The 11561-nt window shown below is 41.0% G+C and overlaps 1 protein-coding gene across 2 annotated transcripts in view; it reads left to right on the plus strand.

Moving 5' to 3' along the window:
- The window catches only part of tfec (transcription factor EC), a 12747-nt gene extending 2727 nt beyond the window's left edge, over positions 1 to 10020 (plus strand). Inside the window, exons 2-8 of one of the 2 annotated variants that reach the window (XM_035674375.1) lie at positions 1614 to 1868; positions 2666 to 2767; positions 4915 to 5035; positions 6092 to 6148; positions 6278 to 6353; positions 7288 to 7435; positions 8697 to 10020. In XM_035674375.1, coding sequence (XP_035530268.1) covers positions 1614 to 1868; positions 2666 to 2767; positions 4915 to 5035; positions 6092 to 6148; positions 6278 to 6353; positions 7288 to 7435; positions 8697 to 9203 — 1266 coding nt within the window. In that variant the 3' untranslated portion in view covers positions 9204 to 10020. The remainder of the gene's footprint in view (positions 1 to 1613; positions 1869 to 2665; positions 2768 to 4914; positions 5036 to 6091; positions 6149 to 6277; positions 6354 to 7287; positions 7436 to 8696) is intronic. The other variant, XM_035674382.1, reaches the window with a different exon arrangement.
- Positions 10021 to 11561: the final 1541 nt, after the last annotated feature.

The raw sequence follows: 11561 nt of genomic DNA on the forward strand, positions 1-11561 counted from the left end.
CACACTGGACCTTTAAGTCACACTGCATAGTGTACCAAATCTGCTTAAGCACTACACCAGCATTTTTGTTTATCTGACTTTCTTCTACTTCAAATTGATTAGCTGAGGTCATGGAAAAAAGTATCCATTTAGTTTAAAAAAAAAAGAGAGAGTTCAGGCAAGACCATATAGCACACCATTTTGACCAGTGAATAGAATACTATTATGAGGAAGTACAAAACAATCTGGGTAAAAGAGTCAAGATGACCATCCACAACTGACAAGAGAGACTAATATTATAATACCACTGCTAACAATACATGTATTATTATTCAATTCCCTACAGGCCACGAACAAGCACATTACAACAGGGAGCTTCTTTGTGAGCTCCAGACCAGTAAGTAAACTAGACGTTTTAACATGAGATGTTCCCTCTAAAAATAGCCTACTGTACTAAATACCTCAAAATAGCTTTATTGCAGTTATTGTTTGGGAAACTGATGACACCAAACTGTCTACATTCAAACCAGTACATGAATGAAAAGGCTTGGTTAAAAATGGCATTAGAGGAGTTATTTAAAATCCCTATTGGGGAACAAGGGTCAATTGTGCTGCCACAACCCCTGGAGCCGACAGCAAAGGACTTTGGGAGCTGACCACTGATTGGTCAGTCAGACAGAAAAGGGCGGTCCGAATGAATTAGTGATAGACGCTAAAGGCAGACATCCTGCAGTGATCAAACCCTGGGTGATCTGACAGTCCAGTGTTTGAAGTGATTATCATGCTATGCAACAAAAAGGCTTACCCCCAGTTTTGGGCCTAATTAGCTTACTTAGGGCCCTTTAAAAGACATTGGTAGGGGACTGGAAAGTACAGACACTCACTGAGAAGTCAGCAGAGCAACAGGATAGCAGCAGCAGCAGACCTGGATCTCTAAAGTTGACCTGTTGCTACACCAAAACAAACCAATCTGAAGATTATCTGCGTTTCTGAGAATGCCACACTTAACCGACTGCAGTTACTACACGATGCGGGACGCAACCAGAGCTTCAAATGTAAGGATATCTAAATTTAGAAAATTCTGAACTACTTGGTAAAATGTTTTGTTGAACAGTGTTATTATGTTTTCTAAAATAACACGTTGGTAAATCTTTTATTACTAGTTTGGCAATCTTGACTGCTGGCAATATATAATGTGCTATTGCAGATTAGAGTACGAAAGTAACAAAATGTTATGTATTTCATTTGTCAATTTGTGTTCAGTTCTGAGGAAAAAGGCTTTTGTAATTAATCACATTTATCATCAAGAAACTGGGAGTAAATTTAGAGAACATGATATTACTTTACTTCTCGTAAAGACACTTGCCAAACATGACGCACTTTAATATGAGTGTTAACTTTAAGTTCTACAAAATATAGCACTGCTGTAAGTTTGCTCTGTGACTAATAATAGGAAAATCCTGAGTCGCATTCTGTGAGTTGAATCAGATCATCTTTTTCGCAAAGCTGCTGTGGACAACAAAATGTTGTTAGTCAGCGCTGTTTCAGTGGTTTGAGAGAAAATGTGCACTCTCCAACCTCCTACTTAATTTCTATCAACTAACTGAATTGTGTATGATTTGTTTTTGCTGCAGGTACACAGCCACCTGGAGAACTCCAAGTTCCACCTCCACCAGACCCAGAACCAGCAGGTCAAGCAGTATCTGACACTGGGAACAAAGCTGGCCTCTTCGGCCGGGCAGGGCCACTCAGTTTCGCATCCACATACCCCCGGCCAGCCGCTGGCCACCTTGCCGATCATGAGGAATGGACACATGCCATCTGTCAGCGACGGCAGCAACCCCAACAGCCCTGTTACCCTGCTTACTATGGCCAACCACGACAGCGAGGTGAGTGGAGTTAAGGAAAAAGAAAGCGTCAGATTGTGAATTAAGATGTTGCTGAATATATGGAACTGAAATTGAAAGAACTCAAAATGTGCCTACTGGTGACAGGAAAAGAATGAAATTGCAACAAAAAATTTGAACCACAGACTGGGTCACATACAGACGTACTGTGGGTCATAATTTTTGTAGATTTCGCAACATTCTTGAAATGTTTTCCTGTCAACACTTCACATTCTTGTCAAAAGAAATAATTTGTTCTGTGTCTATCGTTTATGCTAATTGTAATAATTTGTTCTTAGTCTTGGTCTTAGTTCTTCTAAATTCTTTCATTAGGAGAGATACATCATGGCTGACCATTTGTTTGGATAGACATTAAACAAGTAATATAACTCACAAGTATCAGTGACCTGTACAATTTCTATCTGGATTGGGTTTGAATCTCAGAGAGTAGTTCCAACTAATCATCTAAACAAAGTGATGCCATTATTGATCTCCCTCTCTCTCTGATGTGCTCATCAATAACTTCAGACACGTAGTCTCTGATGAGAGAACCCTTAGGAAACTAGTTTGATAACAGATGCGTGTTTCTCCCGCCAACACTGCTAACTAACTTATGAATGACATGGCGGCCGAGAACTCGTCTGTTATTGGATTAGTCTCTGGAAAGTCCCTCCCCTTTTTTCATGTCTATTTTGGTTTGAATGTTTCAAAAGATCAGACTTGGACAGGATTGAAATCCTGGTTAAAAAAAAAAAAAAAAGTCTGTCCCTGAGTACACTGAAATTACTGTTTTCTTTTAGTTTCCAATGGATGAAGTTATTGATGACCTAATTAGTCTTGAATCCGGTTTCAATGATGGAGGCTTGGATTGCATGGACTCTAACATCCTAATGCAAAACAATGTAAGTATAAATCCTATTAACTACAGCTTCATACTAACACTGTTTAAAATGCGACAGACTATCAACAGTTTGAAGGTCTTTTGTATTGATTTCTGCAACATGTTCTTTGTTTGTTAAGTCGTTCACATTATTGCAGTTAGGTTTATGTCAAGGGAAGTTCCTTAACTAATGACCTCTTTCTTTTTAAGTTGAATGGGGACTTTGAAGGTGGGGTTCCTCCATCCAAACATTTAGGCGCAGGCTTGACCAGCTTGGGAAAAAGGGGACCTGTCTTAGTTTGAGGTCAGCTTAAGTCTAGAGATGAGTCAAAGTTCATTGGGGCTTAGGAACATTTCTCACACTACTCACGAAGATCAACATAGCAGATTAAGTTAAAAAAGAAGGATGTTTTTTGGAGAAAAGTATATGATTAATGACAATATGACAATAGAAGAAGCAACATTTATAGTAACTGTCTTACTAAGTTCATTCTTGGGACGCCAACCAACTAGAAATTGCAGCACAGACAAGCAGGAATTCAAAAACTCTGAGCAAAAATCTGGGACAAGGGGTCCATTTGGCCAGAGAACATAGCAGCACCTGAACCAAATACAGAGAGAGTTTGTGGGATGGGAACACTGGGAATCTGGCCTAACTCCTTAAATACAGAGAGACCCAGATTGGCAGACAAAGAATCATACACACAGATAATGGAGCAAAACACTACAGATACTGTGACAGAGAAGGAATGAGAGGAGGGAGGCAGAGATGAGGCGTGAGGGGTGTGGGGGAGAAGACGGGGAATGGGAGAGCCAGTAGGTTTTTAAATGAGGACAAAAGCGCGACAGAGGAGCGAGGAGTTAGATATTTTGTTGGAGAGAGTTACTGAGCTATTGGATTGGGCTAATGCATACACTCCCCATGGGCTTGTTCAGAAATGATACCATGCTTAAATGGATCAATTCATCCTAATTAGTCATACAGTACGATGCATCACGCCGTTTCGCCGTGTCAACACATCCAGGAACACAGACGGGAGAGGGATTGAAGTGATTACAATAGGAGTAGTAGGGGAATTGTTGCAATCTTTCATTTTGATAAGCACTTTTGTCCCCTCCTCCTCCTCCTCCTACTCTTCTCCCATCTTGTTGAGATAATGAGAAAAAAAAACGCACATGCAAACCAAACCGACTGCAGATATCTGAAATGTCTGCAGTTTCTTCTGTTTTGTTTCTTCTCTTTTTTTTCCCTCTTGCTTTCTACTCCTTCCCATCTCTTGACTTGACATGCAGCCTTATCACATTCACCAGTCTCGTAGTTAGATTTGACACACTTGTCGCAGATAAAATTGGCTGTGCGCATCTTGGAATGCATGGTGGCTTCTGTAGCATTTTCCCATAAATGCACAAATGCGAATTAGACACACATGTGTGTCAGCACGCTATATCTTCACATCTCCCCAGTCCGTGAAAAGACGTCCTATCACAGAACTGATGCATGCTTTCCCAGACAACAAGAGACCCGTAGGAAAACAGTTTTGCCTCTGTTCAAGCAGTTGACCTAGCTAGCCTTTTCATCTAATGGGATGCTATTTTCAACACAGGGCGCATCTTTGTGTTAGGAGCACTTTCAAGTGGAGGGGTTTTGAAAATGGTGGCATTAGCAGATCAAGGCACTATTGCCGGTTAAACCAAACTTCAGAGGGCTGCAAGCCTGGGTTGGGGGTCAGGGTTAGGGTCAGCTGGAGTAAAGCTGTAGGACGACCCTTTGTTGACAGGTTTTAGCAAGGTTATGTTCTTGTTAAGTCGTTTTTGCTCTTTGTATTACAAAATGAGCATGCAGACTGAACATGGCAACCATTCATGACCACAGAGCTGCCCTGTCCTGCTGAGGGAGACATGTGGATACTACAACTCCCTGCTGGGAAGTCCCAAGCCAGAGGCCTGGGGGCTGACAACCTTTTTCTGCCACTCTCTGATCACTCCACTCACCTCTTGTCAATTTAGTCAATGCTAAACAAAGCCACACAGCAGTTCAAAACAACTATTTGTGTTGTGGCTTTTGTTAAAGTGTGAAAGGCGCATGTGAAATGCAAATGTTCTTGCTTGCTTCTCCTGTGACTTACCCTTTCTCTTTCTTTCTCTCCCCCTCCTCTCTCTCCCTCCTAGGTGTCCCTCAGTGGCAGCATGCTGGACGTCTATGGGGGTGAACAAGGTATGAACGCCCCTAATGGTGGAATGAGTCCCACATCTAACCCCACAAAGCTCACTGTTAAAAGGGAATACACAGGTATGAACTCATACCATAGTACTGATCAAACAATTAACCAAGTAATGAATTATTACAATTCTCACATTGCTTTAAAAGTTACAATTCTACACATTCCGGTTGTTAAGACATTTTAGTGAATTAAAACAAATAATAATTCATATTTCTCTTTAAAAAACAACAATTTCTTCTAAACTGAAGCTCTGGGTGGGTGCTAATAAGGACAGAGTGTACCTGCGTTAGCTAAAAAAGGCAACGTCTTGTGTGTGTGTCTGTTCCAGCCAAAACTGAGTCCAATTATGTGTGTCAGGCAAAATAACAGACAAATGTGTAAGCTGATTTGTGTCCAGTGTTTGACAAACACTGTCCTACTTGTGTTCTGTTAATAGACCGTAGAAACGTGTAGACTTCGTCACAGTACAAAAAAAAAACAAAGGGCCCTTTAAGACATTTCTTATTAATGTCATGCATCAAGCAAAGAAGCCTAATTGATTTAGGAAACAGAAAGTATGCCTGAAGAACCCTTCACTCTCAACGGGCAAATAAGTAAATTGCCATCTGTTTCATTTGAGTGTGGGCGGAGAGGACAATGGGCTGTTACACAGAGTTTAAATTGTCTTGATTGAATCAACAGAGACAAATTGGGAAATCCAATCTCAGGTCCCCAATTATGTAATTTAGAAGAATGTGAGTACAAATATGGATGCACTGGCATTTTTGTCCCTCTCCCGGAGAGATTAGTGAATTTGCTAAACTGTCTTAATTACGGAGTAAGCAATCTAAAAGTGTTCACCATTTTTTTTTCCACAATGAGCTTCAGACATGCTGGAGGGGAATAAATTAGGCTCTTTCAGTGTGTGTTTGTGTGTATAAAGAAGTCGAACTGTCTGTGGTGTGGGCTGATGCACGGAAACTCCACATTCAGGCTGACCTCGCCGCTGAACTCCCTCAAAACAACTGATTGTGCGTCTCCTGACTGGACCATTTGTGGTGTTTTGTGTTCGTTGTCTTTCGGTTCCTAAATTAGTGTGCGTTACTGATCAATCCGTTCCCCTCTCTGATTTTTTTTCCCGACAGAACTCGACACAAGAGTGATGGCCAAAGAGAGGCAGAAAAAAGACAACCATAACTTGAGTAAGTGTCTCCCTCTGCTTTTCAGCTCCCTAACAGTTTATCATCTGAAAATAAGTTATGGCTATAGCCTCTAGCACTGCAGCTTACAATGCCCTAATCATCTCCTGCTCGTTTTTTGTTCTTGCTTAGTTGAAAGAAGACGAAGATACAACATCAACTACAGGATTAAAGAGCTGGGGACACTCATACCAAAGTCGAATGACCCGTAAGTTGCAAAATCTCAATGTATTTATTGAAACAATGCCCCTGCCTTCACTTACTTTATGTCACTGAAACAACTCCAAGACCTTGTCTGGCTAGGAAGCATATTAAATTCAAAGCACAAAGACACTCTAAACGTTGCTCATTGAATTCAAATGAGTACTCAAGCACATTTCAGTCATATTTCAAGGGTGCACTTGAACTTGCATTGTAGTCTACGCTCCAAGAAGCTGTACATCCTCTCGCTGGGTCCCAGCAGTTCAGCTCAAAGCATGAATGATGAGGAAAGGGTCAAATGCAAAGAAGCAGGCCACACCATTTGAATCAAAGTTTGAAGCACAATTGGAACATAGAGATGGAGTATGGAGCTGAATTGAAATCCACCGGCCATCTTTCGCAATTGAACTTTGCTTTAAATTTAAATGGAGGGTTAGCGTTGTCGTCGTGCCATTAACACGGGATAAAAGAGATTATTAGTGCTGATCAGACCAACGTCTCACTCGTGTGGAAAAGGACAATTTTACTGCAGCTCCCCTTTCCTTTTTAAAAAAGCAATAATATCTGCAAAAGAATGACTTGCACTCTAGCACCTCAAGTCCAATGCTCCATTTCCCCCCTCCCGTCCTCCTACTTAGCTCATTTTCCCTCACCTATTTTTACTCGAGGATTAATTTTACCGAACAAGGAGGTACGAGAATGGACTTTCCACATAGCTACTTAACTATTCTATTAAAATTCCCATTCAGTGTCCCCATGTAATGTCCAAGGATGAATAATTGCCCCATGTAAATCACCATTTCTTATTCATATCATAAAAAGAGGAAAAAACCTCTGTGTTAAAACTTTTCCCCCCCCGTTTTTTTTATTGCGTAGGATATTCTGCCGACATCAGGGGGTTCTGTGTAAAAGGTTATCTTTAACATTTCTTCCTTCTGCAGCGACATGCGCTGGAACAAAGGCACTATCCTGAAGGCCTCAGTGGAGTACATAAGGTGGCTGCAGAAGGAGCAGCAGCACGCTCGGGAGCTGGAGAGCCGTCAGAAGAAGCTGGAGCAAGCGAACAGGAGGCTGCTGCTGAGGATCCAGGTACTAAAACATAACAGCATAAATGCATTTTTGTGTTATATACAGTGATAAATCACAATAATATTAAGAGTTTTTGAGGAATATCGTAACTCATAAATCTATATATCTTCTGTTCAAACAAGCAAAATAACAAACTATGTTAGACTTGGCTATGAGATACCCAAAATATCTTAAATATCTTGTATAGTATATAATAATAAAGTACACAACCTTAGACTTGATGGCTTCATGCATTCATCAACACAAAAGCAGTTTTCCTCCCAATACATTTTAGTTTACTCTTTAACACATAAGGTTGGCCAATCAACTCACTAACGCCCCACTAATGTCTTAGTCCGAGTACAGGATCCAAGTAAACCCCATTTTCACATTATTGATTTATTTAAAAACAGCCTCCTTCAGGCATCTAACAGGCCCTGTTCTATAATGCCAAAGATCAGTTTGGTAAAGACAGAGGGCTCACTCTGTCAATTGAGTGACTCAATCATCCCTATGTACTTCACACCTCTGCTAATTTCCACCTCCAAAGCTTTACGAGCCTACAACATAAACTAATTTCTACCTTCAAAGCTTTACGACCCCAATAGTTAGTTAGACATCCCCCACCCCCTCGCTCCCCTACTGTTGTTTACATGAGGTCTTTCCACTCTTCCTATCTCTGCTCTAAATTTTAAAGCTCAGTGCTAATTACCTGATGACTGAAGACAATGACTGCAGCACTTTCAGTGAGAAAAGAAGAAGGTCAGAAATAGCACAACTTAAAGAGATACTTAATGACACAAGCATGCACACTCAGATTGTGGTTCATTGAATTTACTTCAATGATGGGAAGAACACAAAATCTGTAATAATCTTTAAAGATGACTAAAGGAAATATTGACCACCACTGACGTTAAAAGAACAGTTAACAAAGGTCAAACAGGGCTTTGTGATGACCTAACAGTGCTGATCATGTTCTCCATGATAACAGTGTGTGTAGGAGTATGAGTATGTGTCAACACCCAAACATCCCCAAGTTTCACTCCAACCTAACCACAGTATGTGGAGAAGGTGTGGTGGTGATTGTCCCAATGGTACACGCTATATTGTCACCGCATATCTTCTCATATTTGAAGAAATAACTTTTTCCGGCATTCGCACATTTGTGGGAATTTATTCAGGTCTTATCTTGACTAACATGCAATGGGTGTGGAGGTAATTTTCCCAATAACACTTTAGAACTAGATCTTTTACTCATAGTTTCTCTTCCTTTGTTTTCCAGGAGCTTGAGATCCAGGCACGAGCACATGGCCTCCCAAACATGGCTACGGCCTTGGGGACAGTTGAACTATCCTCCCATCTCCTCAAACAACAGCAGCAACAGCAACAACAACAACAACAGCAACAACAACAGCAGCAGCAGCAACAGCAGTCGTCTCCCCAGGCCCAGCAACCCCAGCAGCTGCCTCTCTACCAGGAGGACCCAAACAGCGACTACCTCCAGAGGATAGTGGTGGCTGGAGTGCCATCCATCCCCACTGCCAGCGGGCCGCAGGATCACATCCCCGACGCCGACGGTTGCACCACGTTCTCCGACCCACTGTCCCACTTCACAGACTTCTTCAGCGCTACGCTCAAGGAGGAGCATCGGCTGGATGAGATCCTGATGGATGACCCGCTCTCGCCCTTTGGCACCGACCCGCTCCTCTCAGCAGGCTCGCCTGGTGCTGCGTCCAAGGACAGCAGCCGCAGGAGCAGCTTCAGCTCGGCCGAGGGTGATGATCTATGAGGGTGCCCCTCTTCAGTTACACACTCTTGTTATCTCCTCGTTACATCGAGGTTGTAATCCCCAGTGGTAAAGGGCATACACAGAGCCTTTAATAGACTGACTGATGGCTCTGGGCATACAATAATGACCACTCACAGGGTTGCAAGTAATTTAAATGACAGCTAACACACCTGGCAGTACCCCTCAAAGTGCCACCTGTACATAAAGTGTATAGTAGTTGATCAGGTGGGTGTTAGAGATCCACTGGCCCAAAAGCTTGTATTCTCCAAAGCTCAGCGGGACTAGGAACAGCTCGGGGACCTCCTGCTTCTCCACGTGCTCTTTTTAACATCACTTTAGACAATCAATCTATTTCTCTGCCTCCCGCACAGAGCAGAAACAGACTCACAAAAAAGGGAGACATTTATCGGCCTTCAAGTACATAATGTAAATAATGAATTCTGTTTGTTTGTTTTTCGTTTTTTTGGTAAACACTGTGGTAGCTGTACACTGTAACATATGCAAAATAATCACTGTCAAAACTGTCCTTCCTTAAATGACAATACTACTGCTTCACAGAAGGATTTTTTTAATAGTTGCAGTCGGGATTGTGATCATTTGATGTGCCTTATTCGAACTCCCGGTTTTGTCTTAAAAAACATGTACTCACCGCAATGCCTACCTTAAGTGTTTCTGTTAAATAAGTGTTTTTGTATTTATATATGTTTTAATCCATGTATTCATAAAAAAGATATATATTATTATCTAACATGTTACCTTTTTTTATTCTTAGTAGGGGTGGGAAAAATATAATAAACCCCTTTTTTGATATACCTGATTTTGGCTTCTTGTTGTCATCTCACACAAGACATTTACTCGAGGTCTTCAGTCATGCACCCTCAAACAATACAACTAACTTTGACTACATTTCTATTGCTAAATGCTACATTAACTCTAAAAAAATTGACTTAATGACAGACTTATGCTACCTACCACATCTAACCTCTCACTCATAACTCCGCTCTGTTGTTTAGTGTACAGGAAGCGCAACTTATCAGGGGCATGACGGTAGGAACATGATACAGAGTGATAAACTGACTGAAAAATGATTTTGCTGGACGACAACAGGGCTGAAAGAGTGAACAAAGCCTGAAAAGTTTCATAGTGGAAGGTGAAGGGCCGGCTTACAAGGTGTCTGATTAGCAATGAGTGGCAGAAAGGAGGAGAGAGGAGGGAAATTGGATAATAAAGACAAGTAGAGGAGGAGTAATAATTCTGATGAGCCTACTGTGAGCTGATGAGCCCTTGAGGATGGATAATGGTGAGGGATAAAGAGTTGCTGTGAGAGCTGTTAGCTCAGAGCCAAAAAAGTTTCCTTTGAGGTAAGCAGGATGAAGAGGCACGCCCTTTCATACTGCAAGGAAGATGACTATAAACTCTTTGTATCATTAGTAAAGTTTGCTGGAGAAAAGTTTGTTTGTGACACAGCAATCCTAAACCGTGAGCTCATTATGATCACAACTCTTAAAAATGCACTGTTTTCTGTAGTATCATTCAAAAATCATTCATTTACATGTAGTTTTTTCTTGAAGTTATGCATTAATAATACAACAAACAGAAGAAAAAAAAAAACACACGTCAATACTTCCCAAACGGATTTCTCATCAAAGCCTCCCTGAATTAATGTTTTAGAGTGTTATTAGCGCATGTTTCTCTGTAATGAAATCGAAACATTCCTCACTCGCATCTCCTCTTCAGCCGCAAACAAGACTGAACCAATCAATCAGCGCAGATTACAGTCACTCCAACTACAAAGTGGTGAGTGATGTTTACGGGTAATTGGCCAAAGCAGTTAAGGAAGGTAAATATAGATTTTTACTACGCTATAAAAATATGAAGAGTATCTAAGAAAAAGTCAGTATGAGTGAAGTTTCAAAAGGCTTGATTTACATTTTGATTTTCAATGATTTCTTTTCCTCCTGTCTCGTCTTACCAAACTTGGGAAAAATACACAAATCCAATTAGTGTAGCGCAGGAATTGATGAAAGTCAAAGTAAAGGGTAGAATAATACAAACGAATACCCTTTACCTTAATTAAAGTATTGACAGAATATAAAAAAAGGAGAAAAAAACAATACACATACACTCTTTTCAGGCTACCTCAAGAGACAAAATATTCTCCCCTAAAAAGAAAGTCAGATTAAACTTCCTAATTAATTCATTTCTCTCCATATCAAAGGCTATCATGGACAAAGTTCAAGGCCGTTTATGCACAGGCTTCAAAAGGAAATGTGGTCGGATGAGGCAACGGTGACATCAGAACAAGCGACTTTTTATTTGGAATATCACAGTTCATCAACCCACGGTTTGGAACCTTAG

The sequence above is a fragment of the Morone saxatilis genome, unplaced genomic scaffold, assembly GCF_004916995.1.
Source record: "Morone saxatilis isolate NCDOM2014 unplaced genomic scaffold, NCSU_SB_2.0 Contig10, whole genome shotgun sequence".
In the NCBI taxonomy this organism is placed as follows: domain Eukaryota; kingdom Metazoa; phylum Chordata; class Actinopteri; family Moronidae; genus Morone; species Morone saxatilis.